This window comes from Colius striatus, chromosome 8, assembly GCF_028858725.1.
Source record: "Colius striatus isolate bColStr4 chromosome 8, bColStr4.1.hap1, whole genome shotgun sequence".
In the NCBI taxonomy this organism is placed as follows: Eukaryota; Metazoa; Chordata; class Aves; order Coliiformes; family Coliidae; genus Colius; species Colius striatus.
The window spans coordinates 15367143-15386965 of record NC_084766.1 but is presented as its reverse complement, the minus strand read 5'-3'; the positions used below and the strand labels follow the sequence as shown (position 1 = coordinate 15386965).

The window sequence follows — 19823 nt, the reverse complement described above, 5'->3', positions numbered from 1 at the left end:
CTAAGAAGTTATGGATAGCTTAAGCTTTAACAGTAGCAGCTCAAGGGAAAGAAGCGACTCATCCCTCTGTGCCAAGGCACACAAAGGCCACCATATCTCCCTTTCCGCTGAAGGGCTCCTGTTCTCCTTTGAAGAAAAAATCCATGTGTTCTTACTGAAATGGCTATCAAAAAGTACTTAGTACTTAAGATTCCCATGTTCTGGCATTTTCACTTCTAAACACACAGGGCAATTTTATAAAAATGGAGAAGCAATAGCTGAAAAGTTCAACAGAACTAATCTTAGCACCTATTTATGAGCACACTGTTTTTAATAGAAGCTTACTATAGAAATCTCCTTGGCAAATGAATCAGAGGCAATAATTTCATGTAACCTAGGTGATCCCAGAGCTCAACTTACAGCACACAATGAGTATATCACACCAGTGAGCTAATCAAAAAACATACCGACTCAGTGACATGGACTTTGCTGTCTTAAACATTAAGATGTATGAATTGCCTTACCTTGTGATGGCAATTCCTCCAGTGCAGAAATAGACACCATATCTGCATTCTTAATTAGTTGTATTAAAAGTTACAGACTAGACCAGTGACCCTTAATGCCATCACCTGCACTCAGGGGCTAAGTGTTAGAAGAGATACCTTGTTCAAACCATCATTCCACTTCTTTGGTTTACAAGGTTTTGTAAGTGTGTGAAAAGAATACATTGAGATGCAGAGCAGTGGGGTAAGAAAGAAGCGAGTAATTTCTGTGTATATGTGATATCCAGTGATTTAGATATCCAGTCTTAATGAAAAGTTTTCGTTAAGGTGTTATTTGAAGAGACTGGAAAAACACATCGCTAGTAGAGGTCAGTCTAACCCATGGATAGGGGAGAAACAGTATCCTGCCCAATTGCAGTCTCCCATACACCAAGGACCAGTGGCTGCACAAAGTTAAAGTCAGAAATTTACTTTTTACTTGGTATTTTCACATCATGAATAATGAAACGGTAGAAAGGTCCTTGGAAGCTAAACTACATCTACAGAGCAAGACGGCATCTATCAGCAGATCCTCCTAGAAGTCAGTAACTCAGTGTAGTCTCAGACTCAAAAGATACAGTCACTCTCCTCATTTTGTGATAGATCAGCCTGCATTAACATGTTGCCTTATTTGGGCTGGTTAAACATGAAAACATGAAACATGTTTATCATCTCCTGCTTGATGAAAGGCATAAAAGGCAGCTCAAACCTTCAGATAAATAGAGAAAAGTATTTCCACCATCTAACCTCAACTGGACATACAAGTCAAATCCTAAAGTCTTCTTAATTTGTTTGCCTGTTTACAGGACTAAAAATTCTTTTGTAGAAAAACAGTTTGCAAACTTCACATTATTGTCTGCAGAAATAACAGAACAATAAGGCTGAGAAAACTCTCTCACTGTCTCTGAGCTGAGCAATAAGAGAGCCAACATTTGCCAACTGGTTCTTTTGTTCCCATCCTGTGAGGTCAGTATAGGCATGCAGGAACCTATGTGTGCTTTAGGAAGCCTGTAGAGTTGTCTAGGAGAAGGAGTACATGGCAGAGGAAAGAAAATACCAAGTTCCTGCCTCCACTAGTAACTCTGGAGTATCTCAAAAGCTTTTTGTAAGTTTTCATACCTTGAGAATCATAAAAGTGTCTAAACCCCACTACTTTCTTACTGATTCAGAATAGGTTGGTTTCCCTTCCTATTTGAGTTTTAGTAATATAAGCTTGTAAGAGCATGTTCTCATTTATTTCATTGTTTGTTAGCTAACAAGACATCAAGGTTTAGTTCCAATATTCAAAGTACCACTCTTAAAAGCAAACCACACCAACTGTCAGGTGAGAAAATTATTTACTCTTCCAAATCAGATAATCATAGTTTCAAACTAATTCTTATTTTCTATTCTACTCCTTCAGACTGAATTAAATTCAATTACTTTCCAGGAATGACATAAAACATTGGGAAAATTTAGAAATTAGAAGAAATTACTTCATTTATTCCTCTTATTGAGGGTACTAGCTTTAAGAAGAAGGAATATTTGATGGCTACTGACTACTCCCATTACTTGGATATCACTAAATTAGACTCCAAGGGCAGAATTAGAATCTGCAACATTTCCTTTAGAAGTAACACTTCATACTTTTGAACAAGTTAATAAAGTATGCTGCCATTAAACAGAGACCTGAATATTGACATTTATTTCTGATGCTTTCCAGAACCAGGCTGGTTTACCTCTCTTTGGTGGTCTAACATGGTACGTGATATCATTAATGATCAGTTTGAAGTCATCCAGCAGAAGCAAATCTATTCTGGTGGAGGAGGCGACACGTGTACCATCTGCAAGGCAGACACAGATAGCTCATTAAACAAGACAAACAAAGGACCTCGGCATGCTGTGGCTGACTTGCAATGCCATCCCAAAGCCAGTTGTTGGGAGTTGTATGTTCTTCCACAGACAATACTCTTGGATACTGGGTGACCTTACCTGGCAAATATTACCTCAGCTATGTACACAGATGTTTTTCTACGTTTGTGATATTTGGGGTCATCTTATAAAAAGCAGTTCCCTTCATCCCAGACAAGGTAAATATTTTGCCATGTTTTGCAATACTATCCACTTAAGTGACCTTCATCACTCCCCACTCACCTTAGAAATTTTTCCACCTGTGGTAACTGGACTGCTTTGCCATCACTCACCTAGAGAACATCTCCCTCCCAGGCCCACACTTTTAAAGTAATACCTGCTTGGATGGCACTTTCCTAAGATATCCCAGCAGATGCATAGCAATTAAACAAAACTGTGAAGTCAAACATAGTTGGCATAGGTAAGCAGGACACCATTTCCTGTGTATCACCTTTTACACCGAATACCTTACAAATCTATTAGAACCTCTACATAGGTTGCATAGCTTTCCTACTAAATATGAAACTCAAACCCATGTTCATTAGGGCCGATGTGTGTAAGCAAAGTATTAAGGATGTTTTCCTCCTCCTCTACTCCACAGTCAGATTTCCTTGACAGAGCTGACTACACAGGGATAACCTAACAATATTTTTACTCTAGGAATGTAATTTTGACTTTCTGCTTTTTCAGGAATGTCCAAGAACTCACACCATAGCCAATTCTTACTTAAAAAGCAAAAGGCTAGATGAAAATAGCCAGCAAGCAAGCAAATCAATTAGTTTGTACACAACAGTACCTGTTGAGTAGATTGCAACCCTATCAATTCCTCGGTCCTCTGCTTGCAGCTGTTGTAAGAACACACCAACAGAGTCCGAGATTGGTTTAAGTGTAAACTGGCAACGTTCGCGCCGGGATGGAAGATTCACAGAAATCACAGGTAACCCGTTTTGGTAAACCACCGTCACTTCTACAAAGGAGACAAAACAACAAGTATATCATTGAAAATTAACAGATCTTCTTCTAATAGTTTTGTATTTGCTCCACAGAGAAAGTGGCAAACACAGCTTGGGGTTGAACATAGAACAGACCCTTTGGTCCACCTTTATCAAGAAATGTGTCCATCAAAGGAAAACTGAGGCATGTCAGAGGTTTTCACTACCATTAACCTGGCAATATCTGTTAAAACTTTCTGTGCGTTGTGGAAAATAAAAAGATACTCCATCACTTAAACACCATCACTTAAATACTGAAGGCAACAGAGTATCTAAAAGCCACAACATGGCAGCACAATATGTTTTGGTTAGCTTTTGAGAATCTAAGTGTTTTGGACCATGGTAGACGAAACTCAGTGCCATTTATCAGGGTTTACAGTCCAAAAGACAAAGATAGACTGTACATATTAAGAAGCATCAAGAAAGGACCTACTTCAAAACCTTCTTATTCTTGTTTAGTTCTTGTTTCCTCCTCTTTGTCCTGAGGCAATAAAACATTTAAAAGAGCAATAAAGAGGACATAGAAACATGACTGAGTTTAAACTTCAAGATCATTTCACAGAATCAATACACTTTATACTTCAGAAGCTCAACATTACTTCTTAGGTTCAGACAAAAAACATTTGCCATTTATTTATGTCCTGTCAGGAGCTTTTTCAAGATGATACTTAAGGATTTCAGTGCACCTTTCTAAAACTTATGGCAATGGCTTGTATCAACTGTAAGTTAGTTATCGTTTTACTGCCAAGAAGACTGCCCACTCCTTGTGCTTCAGGATATCCACACGTAGAAAAGAGAGGTTAAAAGATCGTATTCCCTAAGCCCTCTACTGAGTCACAGTCAAAACTTTCCTCAAGTGCAGTAGTTGCTAAGATATAGCAACACACCTAACAGTGATTCACTTGGGATTGCTACGTATTTCTCTTATGTAAAAATGTACAGTCTTTTTTATTGCACAGATCATTTGCCATGTCTCAAGGATTGTACAGTCATACCCACCCACGCTGCATCTGGCTTCGTATTCCCACCTGTTGTGGCTTTGACCAACTACATGAACCACACAGTCTACTTCAATTCATCTAACTCATGTATTAACACGCTAAATCAATTTAAACAGTTAATAACAAAACTACTTGGTCAAAGAAGACCATGGCAGTAGAAATAGAAGTAAATAATTTAATCACCAAAAGGAACTATTTCTCAGCACACCACTGTTGAGAAAGCCTTGCCACCAATGGCCTTTATACTTCTACTTTCAGTGATTTGTTGCCTGATGTTGAACTTGTTTACCACAGGATCATTTGCATATTAGGACAGGTCTTGGGGTGATGGGCCTTTCTGGAAAGGGGGCTCATGAAAAAGGACAACACCAAACACACTTTTAATGAAGCCACAAGAGTTCTCTCAGACATTTGAGTTCATTGTCACATGCTTTCATGAATTAAATCAAGCATAGGGAGGCTTTTTCCATCTTCCAGAGGATTGCTATCCGGTGATGACAATGAGGTCCTTGTGACATCTTGAAAAACTAGGTGGAAGTGAGCAACAGGACATCTAAAATGATGAAAGCATCCAAAGAGGCCTCAAGTATTTGAAAGCTTAAATGTCTATTCTCAAGGCTCAGCCACATGACAGGATTTTAGTAGCTTAAATGTTGCCAAGCTTGAAACTCAGAGACAACATTCAGATATTTATTGGGGGAAAAAAAATCAAACTAATAATTTATTTGGACAGTTAGACAGAATTTCAGTCTCCTTATCAGCAGCTGTTATGACACTAGCTATCAGGTTTTTCCATTCCTTCAATCAAGTGTTTGAGGAAGAGACTAGTAAGAAACAGATTAGCGTTACCTGCACTTGTGATAGCAGGCCCTGAAGGAATGATCAACATGTTTAGAAGCTTAAAATAGCCACTCAAGTACTGAATTCATTGGTTATGAGCAGCGCATACAATATGAACTTATGTACTGCTTACATAACCACAAGGTATGAAACACATCAATACATTCCTGCACATCCTCATAGTGCAACACAACAACCACAGCTCCATAACTGCCAAGTTTTGGAGGAAGTGCCTACCAGCAGCAGCCCTGCTGCATCTTAAGCCTCCACACACCAGATGGGGACCATAGAGGCAAACACAATCGCTCACACTGCACCAAGAGTCACCAGCATTGGTAGCACACATAAAACCTCTCTCAAGTGTTAAAGATGAAATTACTGCCCTTTGGAAGACGTGCTCAGTGAGTCTGGAATTACAGCTGATTTACATTTTCCTTATTTTCCTTACAAAAAGCTTGTAAAAGTCATTTTCTAGCCTAATTGACTGGTGGGTGAAGTCCAGAATTCCATTTTGATCCTCTCGTCACAAGTAACATCTGGTCAGATTTTTACTGCATTAGAGAGATAGAGCTCAAAGGCAAATCCAAAGGATGTGTCAATAACACAGACCTAACAGACAGCAACAGACAGCTCCAGGAAAAGTTATTAACAAGACATTGCGATATGCCTGTCTGCCCTGCTCTCGTCCGCTCTGGCAGTTCTGTGGATTGCCCGCAGTAGAGCAACTGCAAATTACTAAGTGGACAAAGCATTTTGGTGTTTTAGTAATTATATAACTAACATTTTGGCTAATTTTCACTGATTAAGCCAATATTTAAATACATCAGACAAGTGAAAAAAAGTAATGGTATACAAGTCTATTTCATTTACATTTACAGACACCTACAGCCTGGACAAGGATGATGAGGAAAGCTGTTTAGTCTAGATAAGAGGAGACCAGGGAGGATCTCTTTAATATTTACATGTATCTAAATGGTGGATGTCAGGAGGTTGAGGCATCATTTTTTTTCTGTTTTATCTAGTGACAGCACAAGAGGTAACTGGAAAAAAGGGAACACAAAAAGTTCCATTGAAACATCAGGAAAAACTATTTTACTGTGACGGTGAAGAATCCCTGGCACAGGCTGCCCAGGGAGAGTGTGGAGTCTCCTTCTTGGGAGATTTTCAAACCTGCCTGGACATCTTCCTGTGTGACCTGAACTAGGTGGACCTGCTTGAGCAGGGGGGTTGGACTACATGATCCCTTAAGGTTCCTTCCAACCCCTACCATTCTATGGTTCGATGATTCTGTGATGGAGGACTTGAGAAGTTTTACACGCTACATCAAGCATGAGGTTGCTCTGAGGTATGAGTTCCATCTGAGCACCACAAATTTTTGACTCAACCATGTGTGCACCATTAACAGGTCATGAGTTTTGAGGATTTGTAAAGATTTCTGGTTTTGCATAAGAGCAATTTCAGCAATACATTAGGCTGAAACAAAGTACAGTAAAAACATTGTGGCCAAAAAAGTGTTGAACGTTAAAGGTGAAGCTACTGGAAGAAATAAGAGAAATATTCAAGCACAACATGAGGAAGTAAAAATCAAATCAGGCAAGTAGCTACACATTTACATTACCCTCTCAACCTTCCATGCATCCTCTGCACTTCCACCTATTTAAGCTTTTGAGTCCTCCACAATAGTCATGTTCTCTTTGTATTTGCATACACTCACTGACCTGGGAGGGGAAGCAATTGTGCCAGAACCCTTCACTTTATTAGCTTTCAGGCTGTATTAACACACTTTAATGGGGAGAAGATCCACTAAGCACTTGTGTCAGTCAGCCTAGGTGCTGTAGTCTTCATGCACAGCACGCAGACGTGAAGCAGGCAGTGTGCCCCAAGCTGCTTGTATAATCTTTGCATTCTGGCAGGCTGAGATTTTTAAAGTTTCACCAGTGTATTATTTTGCTTTATGTTATGAGAATCTTATCAAAAGAGCTTAATAACTGAGCTGTCCCAGAATATAAATAAAGGAACAAAATTGCCGTGGCTGTACAACTTATTCAGAGCAGCACAGGGTGTGTTCAACCGTTTGAGCAATTAACTGGTATGCACCGCACTTTCATTACATAAATAAACATGACAGACAGGACCCTGGAAGGCAGGCACCACACAGATCTCATGACTACGTCAGGAAAAAGCCTAGTAACAATATCTGGATAGTTGCATGCAATTATATCTTCCTTTATACAGCTCGTCCAGTTTTGTAAGGACAGTTATCAGAAAAATTGACCATTTCCTTAATTCTTCTTGACTGACTTGTTCTCTGTCACTTCCTTAGTTCAAAACTGGATTACCTCCTAGTCAAAAAAGCTTCACTCAGAAAACGGGGTCAGGGAACAGGATTTAAGTTAGTCAAAAGCGAGCCAAGAGTTTCTCCACGTCAATACTCACCATCAGAGGGCACTACCGTACTGCAATAGACCACTCTCACACTCTGCCAAGGAGAAAGCCTCTGATGCGCCTAGAAAATAAAAGCACAGCAAAAAGGACAAATGTTCAGTGCTGCTCGTCTGGCAGAATCCCACTCCAGTGTCACCTCCTGCCCCCCCTCTCGCCATCACCTGCCCCAAGGCCTGCACTAGGCACTTCCTCCCGTCCACCGCAGGGGTAGCCACAAACCAGGAGCGCCTGTCAAGAACAGCCTCTTCTCTTACCATCTGCCACCCAGCTGGGCTTCCCCTCTCCGCCAAGTTCACCTCTACACACCTCACTCCCAGTGCAAATAGTTGACAGGGAGGATATACAGCTGTGAATTTTTTTTCCTTCACATAAAAGGTATTCTTAAAGCCACATTGAGTTGATCAGTTTTTAAAGAACAATTTAGGTTATTACACAGACATGGAAAGTGGAAATCACACAAAAGCACCAGTCTTGAAAGATTAGAACAAGTTCTACCGTAACAGTGGGGGAAGGCTAGCGAGCTGAGGACTAAAACGTTCATTCTCTTAGGGGTTTTTTTCTGTGATATGTAATTTTTTTCTTGTCCTTACAAAGAGAAGCCAAACTGAGATACAAGTAGTAAACATGCTGGTTCATTGAAGAACAAATTGTTCTAAACAAAAAAACCCCAAACACTCCACCACAAAAATTGTGATACTGAGCTACTAAAAAAGAGCCTAATAAAAAAGCGCTTGAATGGCTCGTATGTTCTGCAACCTTGGCAAGGGACTAAGCTGCTAATGAAAATCTGAAGTCAGATGAATTTAGAGTCTGTCTTCTAGGATGTTTTACTAGTTACATACTAATCTTCCCCCAATGGTAGAATTACAATTCTAGCACAAAAGAGACCAATTTTACAAAAGAACAAGGTACAACACCAGCTCCAATCTGTCTATGGTGGTATATATTTCACTAGCTAACCCTCAGATTTTTCAACATTTGCAGTCCAATGTGGCCATTCTTACTGCCTTTTTGTTGTTGTTGTTTATTTATTTCTTAAAACAGCTGCCAAACTTGCATTTCTAGAAACGCACCTCACAGGTAGGGCTTGGGCTTTAAGTAAATTTCTAATGGAAGCTGGCAAACAAAACCCTCACTGTTGATTCTCTGTCAAATTGTACAGACTTCCATGTTTTTTGAGGTTGCTTTCAATAATCTACGTAGAATAGCTTTATCTGCTACTTCTCTTCTGAATCCTGGCACACAAGTAGAAGGCAGTTTCAACCACGGAAATATTTCTTGAAAGCAGGACCTATGGCCCAGGTGGTCAATGCATTGACAGCTTGGGAAATTCATTCTCATTTCAGCAGTTATTTATACTCCATTTTTCTCAGCCTTGAGAAATCAGTCAAGTCATTTTCAATTTTCCTCCTTGCAATTGCATTTTGAGTTTCCCCACAGTCAATTGAGACAGATAACAGGAAAAGAGAACTGGGCATTAAACAGTTGTAACTGAAGTGGGAAGTTGCACGTTTCAGCAAAAGTTCCACCCCGATGCGTTGGGAACCAAAGATAAATTTGAAAAACAGCAAGTCTTCTGCACAAATACCCATGTGCTACTGATGAGCAACCAGGAACACCCCCCCAACACCCCCCCACCAACTGGTTTAAAACTGGAAATCATCCAAGCAAAACCCTAACACAGCCTCACATTCTGCATAAATCAAGCTCTGCTGATTTGGTGTCACTATTATATTATGAAAAAAGTCAGAAGCTTCAATGATCAGAAGTCACATCACAAGCAAGTCACTTTTCAGAACCAAATTTAGGGAGTAGAAGCCTCTACAGCAAGTTTACAAAGAAACTTTTTCCTATCTGAAGCTAGCAACTTCAATTTTAATCCTTCTAAAAACAGTATCAGAGCAGATACAGTAGTTGGTGGGCAGAATTTACACAGTGAGACACAAAACCTCTGGTCAGAAAGCAAGCCCTACCATAAAGCTACCATAAAGCTGTTGATATATTCATTTTACCCAATTCCATGGCAGAACTACACTTCCAGATATGTGCCTTTCATTGTTTTACTCTTCCGTTTTACATGGCGTTTATCATCTATTTTTTAAATACTGTACCCCAAGAGCTTGCCTTCCTACCAGATTTGCATTGCTACTAAAGTTTTGGACTGCTGTTTTCAGAAAACTCTAAATCCCACTAAACCCACTGTTATTCCATTGCAAAATAGCAAATATTCCATTAGGAAATAACTGAAATATATTATTAGCTAGCATCTGCAAAGACTTTACCTTAAGGCTATGATTAGTTGACAGGTATAAGCTACCTCCAGAAGTCTCCTGCCCTCACACAATACAGGCGAGAATAGAGAAGAGGCAAAACAGGTTGAAAACCAGGGCACATTAACTGACTCATCAAAAAGCTGAGGTGTTTCCAGATTAAACATCTCCGACAATCCCTTCACCCTGATTCAGGGCACTCCATTGATCCTACTGCAGCATGCTGCCACTATGTTTTACAGGACGAGCTGCTGGTTAAACTCCCTGTATCTGTTGCTCCTGCAGTTCTGAACTATGCCTTGCAATACATACTGCTGTTAGAAATTCCTTATCTAAGAAAACATTCTCTAGTGTTTTGGTTAGGAACAGAAAGAAAAGGAACAAATGAACTCTAAAGTTAGCAGAGACCTAAATGTCATCTTCTACTGTCCAAGGTTAGCTGAGAGCATAAGAAATCATCTATCATTTTTACTCTAGAGGGGTGACTGTTGATTTAAAACTGAGATGGAGAGAAACGTCTGAGCCTTTTATCCAACGTCTAAAATTCAACAGCTTTACATAGAAATGTGCCAGAAGGCTGAAGCAGTGTGGAGCTGAGATGAGGAACTTTTTTCAAGCTTTGCTGACCAGATCTCACAATCGTTTGCCTGCAGACAAACCGTCGGCAGCTCACCACTTCAGCAGTGAAGTACATAATAACTACATGCAAGTTTCAGTTGAGACAGATTTGTCCACCGCTTCTCAAATAAGCAATATTTGGGATGTGAAAAGTACCAAAGCCAGACCACTGAAATCAGAAGCTTCAGGCACCAGCATAACTTTCTGGGTCTCAAGAGAACATATGCAGGAATTGACTTTTCATATCCATTAGATGCTTTGTTTCCTGTCCATCTGCAGTAAGATGCATGTTAAGAGGCTCCGGGTTACACAGCAGCTTTGCTCCCAGAATGATTAAGGGAGCATGAAGGGAAAAAAAATAAAAATCCCAGTCCTTTGTCTTAAATTAACACTTCCTTCAGCCTTGTCAAGGTCTACTATGGACAATCCAAGCGTGAAAATAACATTATTTCTATAGGTCCTAATGTATATGTCTCAGTTCTATATGGATGACAAAGTTAATCAAAGTCTCCTGGAATAAAAAGCCTTTTAGCTATTGGTGAGTGCTCTCTAATAGGAAAAGAGGGAGCAATCTATCAGAGCTCATGTTCTGCATTTTATGTAACTATCAATGATAGAATGGTAACAACTTTGGAGTACCAAGTCTCCAAACCCTAATTAAAATTAAAAAATAAATTGTCCAGAAAAAAAACCACCCCAAGCACAGAAAATGTAGAACATAAGTAAAACATGCTACCATCTCATCACCTGGAGTACTTGTGCAGCAAAAACCGTAGAGCTTCTGTGAAAAACAGAACATTCTCCGTGTAGAAATTTCTTACCATGAGTGAAATCTTTACGAAATACACTTTCAAGTGCCAGCTACAACATCTATTTTACAATTCATGGCCTTCTTCAAATGAGGCTTAAGTCAGACATAAAACAGCTCACCTTTTCCAACAGGCAACAGCTATTTTCCTCTCTATCCTGACTTTCACAGCATGAAAAACTGAGTATCTTTCCTGGCTTTAATGGTGGTTATCCTAAAACCTTCTAGCCAGCACCTCTGTGAGAAGAACTGCTGCAAGCTTCCTCAAACAATCACAGTAAGCCAAACCACCCACTAGAAAAGTGTTGAAGAACTCTATCTTTCCCTCACTTCGGGGCTCCAATTACTTCTGCTCCTGTAGTCACTCTGTTACATTTTTATCTGAAGCAGTACTTCCATTTTAAGTCATTGGACCTCTTTTTGTCCTCTCATTTTGCTTCCACCTCACACCAGCTATTTCTGCAGAGCAGAGACATAGAGCAAACCCATGTCCTGACCAGAAATCTGCTGTCTAGAGCTCCATGATATGTAACAGATCAAAACAGCTAATCTCTTTTTGCACCAATACCCAAGTTTCTACTACATTTCAGTACATACAACTGTAGTGGATTGACTGTGGCAAGTTTTTCAGCCAGAACTGTCACTCCTTGACAGGAGAATGCAAGGTTAAAAAGCTCATGGGTCAGGGTAGAAGCAGGGAGATCACTCACCCATTCACCATCACTGGCATAACAAATTATCCTACTGAAAAGTTGATTTACTGCTAATTAAAGTAGATAATAGGAGGAAAGACAGAAACAAGCACACATTCTCTCCAGTATTTGAATGATCCCTTAAATGCCATCTCCTCCCATCTTATAGGGTACAGGGGAATGGAGGTCCCACCTGGAAACACACCATAACCCCACTGAGAGCAGGCAGCAGGGAAAGTTCTGCCCCAGCACCTGGAGCACCCCTCCTCCTGCCTCCAAGCCTGCATAGCTGTTCCTCACACTTTTCCCCCTCATTCCTCTCATTTTTCCAGCGTTTTTCCCCTTTTTTATGTCAGACTCCCCAAGACACCACATCAGTTGGGCTGAGAGACCAAAACAGGTTTCACCAAGGCCCACCAGAACCAGCTTGGAACTGGCCTGAGGCATGCCCAAACTCTTCTCACAGAGACCCATCAGGCCCTGGGCATTCAATACAGCAAGTGTGGAAGCCAAGTTGGCAAATATGATCTCTAAAGGTCCCTTCCAACCCCTACCATAATTTAAAAAAAAAAAGTCTTTTGCATATGAACTGATGCAGGGCTCTGAGCACAGACTGGACCTTTTCAGATCATGAAGGACACCTACAATAGTCTCTCACGTGGGTCTGAGGGCAGCAAGCAGACAGGGAGGAGATATCATGGTAGCCCTTGTGCCCACAACACCAGTAAAGAAGGATCCTGCTGTTGCCAGTGCCCAGACATAGTCCTGCTAGTTTCAAATGCTTTCTTCAGCGTCCTCCCTGGCTTTCACAGAAAGCTCAAAAGATATAAAAATGGGCCAGTCTGGCAGTAGAGATCTCCCTGCCTGCATCTCCCAACCCTTTCTTTACCACCTCCATTCTTTGGAGACATCTGAACATGTTGGCCTGCTTCCAGCATTTCCCTTTGGAAAAACATTGAATAATCTCAATCTTCCTCTGGAATTGAGACCAACTCTACCAAGGATTTGTTCAACAAATCACTAGCCCTGTATGGATTATGCCCAATTTCCTGCTTTGGTCTCTAGGTATGTCTACATAGTAAATATTTCGTGAAGTATTTCCTTCAAAGTACACATTGTGCTTCTGTTTGAGAGCCTATAAGACAATAAAACAGCACTTGCTCTTGCAAGGGCAGCACTTGCACCACTTTCCTGCCCTGCAGCAAGCTGGCATACAAAAGTACCAAACATTTGGCCAGAGAGGAGAGTGTGGCAAGGAAAGCCCTTGCACCTGGGCGCTGTGCTCCTGCAAGATGTCTACAGCAGAGGCAAGGGAGCCCCATGCCCCTGAGCACAATTTTCTTCTTAGTTTCCAGCAAGTTGACACTGCTGCCTTGTTCAACCATATAGCTTGTCTCCTGGGACCTGAGCACTTGTCTGATTAAATCCCACTAGCTTGAACGCATTTCTTTGTTTCTCTGTAGGCCCTTGCTCACATTCCACTCAAAAGGTCAGATTTTGCCCCAAAAAGATTATTTTGCACCCACTGCCTCCACAGGGCAATGTTTCCGCAGATGGAAGTCAAGCAAATAAGAACCCGTCTAAACTGCAGGGCTGTTCCTCTTCAGTTTTGTTTTCAAGTCACTCTGAGGAGATGGTCACAAAAAAGGCAATGTCAGTAAGATGTGGGAAGTGTTAAGCTTTGCATTTGGAAACACTTAAACGAACTACACATTAGCAAATGGTCTTCATTTGCCACACTTCTCATTCCTGCCCGAATTTTCTCTTCTTTCAGCATTAGTACAGAGCTTCATCACATCTGCTAGGAAAGGAACATAAACAGGAGGTGAGCTATAAATATTCCCTTCTCATCCTGCTTCCTTTGCCCATCTGCCTAAAAGGAACAGGTAATTCACAGTGTCCAGGAAAAGGTGGGGGCAGGAGGAAGGAGATTAATTCTTTGCAGAAAAAGGAAAAAAATGGATGGAGTTAAGTGCTCCTCATTCTTCATTGTGCCTTTCCCTCAGGCGTTACTGCTGCTGTGCAAATGCCGCAATGAGGAGTCTTATAACAAGACCATCACTGCTTCTGATGGCTTTGATAGAGCCTCTTGGGGACAGATTAGGGAAGAGAAGGTAATAGAAAGGGAAAAGTTTTAACAGACATGTTAGGCACATTGGTCAAGCAGTCTCTACTGCTTTTAACAAGTGCTTCCCTTGCCACATCTACATCACTTCTCCCCCAACAAAAAGAACAAAAGCAAACCTAAACCCACCAAAGCACAAACCAAACCCCTTTCTCAGTCTATAGTCTTCATTTTATTGCAACTGTCAAAAACTTAGAGAAATACACTATTACTACTTGACCTGAAACAGATGATAGCCACAGTACATTAGACCACCATAGTTTTTCTTTCATCAAAACTTTGCAGTCTTTCCTACACCTAGCAGGCAACCCTTACTGTTTGTGATACCAGATCACAGTTTCACTATAAAAATGGTTTTACTTTACTGGAGTACAATGGCTTGAATTCCATTTCTTCAATACAACCCTCATGGTTAGCAGAAAACAGCTGAGAATTTCAATTCCCTTGCATTCTGAAGGCTTGAAAAATGAAACCATTATACATTTAAGCCTATGCCAGCTTTTAAATCTAAGCACAAGAGACAAGGGAGAGCTCCATTCGTTTCCCTAATTTCTGATTCATTACTTGAATCTTCTTGAACTGATGGTAACTCTCTTCTCAAATTAAAGGGGCCACCAACCCTGGTTTAAAAAGCAGTTTGAACAATTAAGTGAATTCTGATCCCCCTGATTTCAGGGTTCATGACTTTGTCTCCCTCAGACATTCACAGCTAAAAACTGTATAACCAGAGAGAAGCAATCAGATGGATTCCCCTCAGCAATTCTCCCAGGGCAGCTTACTGTTGTTTTGTTGTTTGCTGCTTTTTTTTTTCTGTTTGTTTTTCTTTCTCTAGCACTTATCAACTGCATTAGTCTTTTAGTCTTGGTTACAGACAGTTGAAAAGAAGAGCTCTTACCCCTCTCCTCTCACCTTGCTGTCATACTGCATAAAGAGTTTCTTGGTGAGGAAACAGCAGCTTAACTTACACATCCCTGGTACTCACAATATCAAGAATGAAACAATAAACACAGTTATGAAGGGAAGTTTCAGCACATGCTGAAGAGATGCCAGATTGCACTGGTTTTCTGGGAAAATCAACTCAGAAACAGCGGAACCTTACTTTCTGCTTTTGAGAAGGAACAGCAGGCTCTGGCAGACTTGAGTCAACATCAGCACACAGACAGCTTTGGAGCAGCTGCATGCTCCAAAACATGAGAGCTACAGTTTTCTGCAAGCCACAGCAGCCCAATACATCCCAGTACTGGGAAAGTTCTACACCATCAATTCAAGGAAAGAACAACAGAAAATAAACAAACAAAATCTTGCCTCTCTATCTAACCTCATCTGGGTTTGGTCCAACAAGGGAACTGGAGGAGCAGAAATCTAAAAAGTCTTTGATGGAGAGTGCATCAGACAGTGAGAGACAGTTCTTTTGTACCCAAAAAGTCACATCAAGTCAGTCCAAGCACTAAAAGACAAAGACTAATTCCTTCTTCAAGATTATGAGCCCTACAGAGTAAGACTGGAGATTGATTAGCTTTAGGATTGAATCCTTTATGAGATACTTACTGGGTAAGTTTAAGAGTATTGCCAAGAAGTGCCAGGTAAGTTTTAGAGATGCTCTCACATTTAGAAGCACAGGTCCTAAACCAAAAAGGATAGTTCAACTTGGCATGCTGCTTTGCTCTCTACATTCAGTTTGCATCAGTTCCCTAACAGGTGTGATTAGTACACTAAAAATCAATCCTTTTGCTAGTCCCTCATGTCATACCATTAAGCCTTTCTATCTGATTGAGGGAAGATGCCTGACATTTTTCCCCAGCTACGCTATCTGCCATAAGCATTGTTACTATGCAACTCCAACTCCTAAATCATTTCTATTCCCAGGCAAGTTATTGTCATATGACAGTAACAGAAGAAAATGAAAAGAATTCCAACACAAATATATGAGTGTTTTAAGGCCATTAAAGAGCACTGTTTGATTGTGCTAACAGACCACAAGGAAACTTACATGCAAACTTAATATCCCTATATGTTAATGTTTAATATCCTTTAGTTAATGCTGTACCTTGTACCTGACCGTTTCACAGGACGGCCTCTCGCCTCCACCCTGAGAGAGAACATGGTGCAACGCTCACCCTACTGTGTGCCATAGGTATGTGACTAGAGAAGGCAACTCCACAGAAGTTAAATACAAGTGACAGGCAGCACTCTGGAAAGCCAGATCTTTATTGACATAATAATGAAGTGCAGTAAGAATACAAACATGCTTATCTTGAACCTGATGCTTATATTGCATGTTAAATTCTGTTCTGAAGGTTTCCCAGTTGTGCTTTTCTCAGCTCATCTTACCTGGCCTCTCTGTGAGAGGAGGGGATAGGAAACTGGGGGTGACCCCTTCTGTACAGCACAAGGAACAGCCATATGGTACCATGTAGCATTCTGTGTATAGTTCAGAAATATGAACTTGGCACTATTTCCCAAGCTCAACACTGCCGTGTTACATTCCTGCCCTGGCTAGGGAGTGCACAAATGAGCCACTTAGGTACTGCTCCTCTGCAGGAGGCAAGTATAGAAGCATAGAATCATTTAAGTTGGAAAAGAGATTGAGTCCAATATTAACCCAGCACTTCCCCATCCACCACTAAACCATGTTCCTCAGCACCACAGCTACGTGGCTTTTAAATACCTTCAGGGATGGTGACTCCACTACTCTCATGTGCAGTCTGTTCCAGGGCTTGACAACCCTTTTGGGGAAGAAATTTTTCCTAAAATCCAATCTAAACCTGTCCTGTAACAACTTGAGACCGTTTTCTGTCACTTGTCCATGTCCTGGGGCCCAGAACTGAGCATAGCACTTCAGGTATAGCCTCACCAGTGCTGAGTACAAGGAGACGATCATTGGCCACACTATACTTGATACAAGCCAGGATGCCATTGGCTGTATGGCCACCTGGGCACACTGCTGGCTCACGTTTAGCTGGCTGTCGACCAGCTCTCCCAGGGTCCGTTTCTACCAGATAACTTTCCAGCCACACATCCCCAAGCCTGTAGCACTGCCTGGGGTTGTTGTGACTCAAATGAAGGACTTGGCACTTGGATGCACTTATTAAATCTCATATTATTGGCCTTGGCCCATTGATTCAGCCTGGGGAGATACCTCTGTGGACTCTTCCTGCCCTCAAACAGAACAACACTCTACCTCATCTTCATGTCATTTGCAAACTTACTGAGGATGCACTCAATCCCCTCATCCAGATCATTGACAAAATATGTTAAACACAACAGGCCCCAACACTAAGCCATAAGGAACACCACTGGTGACTGGCCACCAACTGGATTTAACTCCATTCACCACCTTTCTCTGGGCCTGGCCATCCAGACAGGTTTTTACCCAGTGAAGAGTATGTCCATCCAAGCAATGAGCAGCATTTATCATCTGCGGGACTGCTCCCCAAAACCTCCAGTTCCCAACCTTGGCAGTAAGTGAGTCTGACTAGAACTCTAGTACCTGCAGTCATCATTTGTTATCTCTGGGAAGACAAGGAAGATACAGAGATCAAAAGGTTTTTATTTAATTGATCATTGATAATGGGAATGACTTGTAATGTCGTCTCTGGTAGCATTCACTAGCTCAAAGCTATTTATTTCAGTATCTCCTGCACACAATTACTGTGCTACAAAAGTGGACAATGTAATTATACATAAATGCATGAAAACACAACAGAGGCACTAAAAGCTTCAGAAGACTAAACTAAAAGTTTCAGGAAAGCTAATAAATGAAGTCAGTCATTTCAGCTGACAGTCAGTGCCATCCTCTGAGCAAGCTCAGTCATGTCCACCCCTCATTCAGGCTGAGCATAGCAGGAGGAGAGGGTGAGCATGCTAACTAAGGGCTACTGCTCCCTGTTAGGTGCCATCACACAGCCCATGATCAGGTCCCCTGCAGCACTCAGCAACTCTTGTCACTTCCTGACCCTCCCTCCTCTTACAGAAGCTGCTTAAAATGGGGTTGATGGACACACGAACTAGACACAAACACACCTTTAGTTTACATGATGATTCATTAAGTCAATATTAAATCTAAGTTAAGTCTAAGTTAAAAGTCTAGTTAAAGAATTTTAAAGATAAATAGATTAAAAGCTTTCCCACACATTTTCCATGATTAAGAAGTTATCCACTGCCAGTATATTTGACAAACCAGCATGATAGCAGATCATCAGGAGTTCTGAAATATTTAATTGTTTTGTTTTCCTACTTTAAAAAACCCTGTTTTCTACTAATTCAGTATCATCCAGATCACAAGGACTGTCTTAGTAGGATTTTCAGTAAAATTTTTCGGCTGGTTTCAGTTCAAGTATTTTTATTTTGTTTTAAAAATCCAGAACATATTACTATATTTACATCTCTAACCATCTAAAAAATTTTCCCAAAGAAATTGTTGCAGCTTCATCCATACAATATGACACAATGAAAATCCAACACAAATCAGTTTTCAATGGCCAGTCCTGAAAAGACAATTTGAACCACTTGCCCAATTACAATCTGTAAACCACACAGAGATGCATGCTACAAAAGGTTTGCTGTTCACACTTTTTTCCAATATCAACAGTGAGGCTTAATTTATATTAAGAGACTCAGAAGCCTTGGAAACAAACCACAAGAAAAATATCCATTTTTCTAGTCATTAAGACCATTTAAGAATTAACAGCCCTGGGAAAAGAGATTATCCTGAGAGAGGAGGATTTGGAAAGGAAAGTAATGGGAGATATTTGGCTAGGTCACTTCCTTAAAGCTTTTCCAAATCAATTAAACTGGCTTTAATATATTGTGATAGGTGTTCAGTGGCCTAGAAGAGGGCAATTTTCAATTTGGCTTCCAGTTATACAAGCTGTCAGAAACGTCTTTATAGTTTGTATTTGCACTGACAGTCTCAGCTAGTTAATGAAAATTGAATCATTCTTCTTGGGAATATTAAATATTCACATGAAACAGAGCAAGAAAGCCTCCATGGAAAAACCATGAAGGGATAGGCATTGAGTTAAGTACTTCAAAACACATGCTTTCAATCCAAGCAAGGAGGGTGGCTCAGCTCACACAAAATAGGATATCCTCCATACTTTCTTTCCTTTTTAATGCTTTTTCACTGCAGTGAATAGCCCTGGGAACAAAGACTTTTCCTTCGATCCACTGCTAATTATTACTTAAAGTTCTTTCAACTTTGATTCCCAAGTTTATTCTCCTGTATGAGGACAGTCTTCAGAGGCCAGAAAGCCCCCATTTACCACCACAGAACCTTACCACCTCATACATATGCCTGCCACCTGGGCTAATGAAAGCTGGTTAAAAGCCTCTGTCATGGTTTGATATGAAGCTGTTTCTGGTAAGGGGGAAGGGACTGTAAAGATGGCTCCTGTAAGAAGTTGCTTGAAACTCTCCCCAGTTCTGAGCCAGATCCACTTCTGGGGCTGAGCCAATTGGGTGCCTCCATGACCACTTTTTAAGAAGAAGCTGGAAGAGGAGGGTTCTTCCTGTTTCTTCCTTCTTCTGTCTCTTTTTCTTTTCTGGCTGGTGGTGGTGCAAGGAGTGGGAAGAGTGAGAGAAGCAACCATGGAGACTCCAAGGTCAGTGAGGGAAGAGAG

General features: G+C 40.9%; 1 protein-coding gene across 1 annotated transcript in view; it reads right to left on the bottom strand.

Annotated features, from left to right (window-relative positions):
* Positions 1-19823, bottom strand: part of MCU (mitochondrial calcium uniporter) — a 93824-nt gene that overhangs the window by 5762 nt on the left and 68239 nt on the right. The window contains exons 2-4 of the mRNA XM_062001322.1: positions 7681-7750; positions 3208-3378; positions 2240-2344 (exon numbers count right to left, since the gene is read on the bottom strand). Of these exons, the coding sequence (XP_061857306.1) occupies positions 2240-2344; positions 3208-3378; positions 7681-7750 (346 nt within the window). The remainder of the gene's footprint in view (positions 1-2239; positions 2345-3207; positions 3379-7680; positions 7751-19823) is intronic.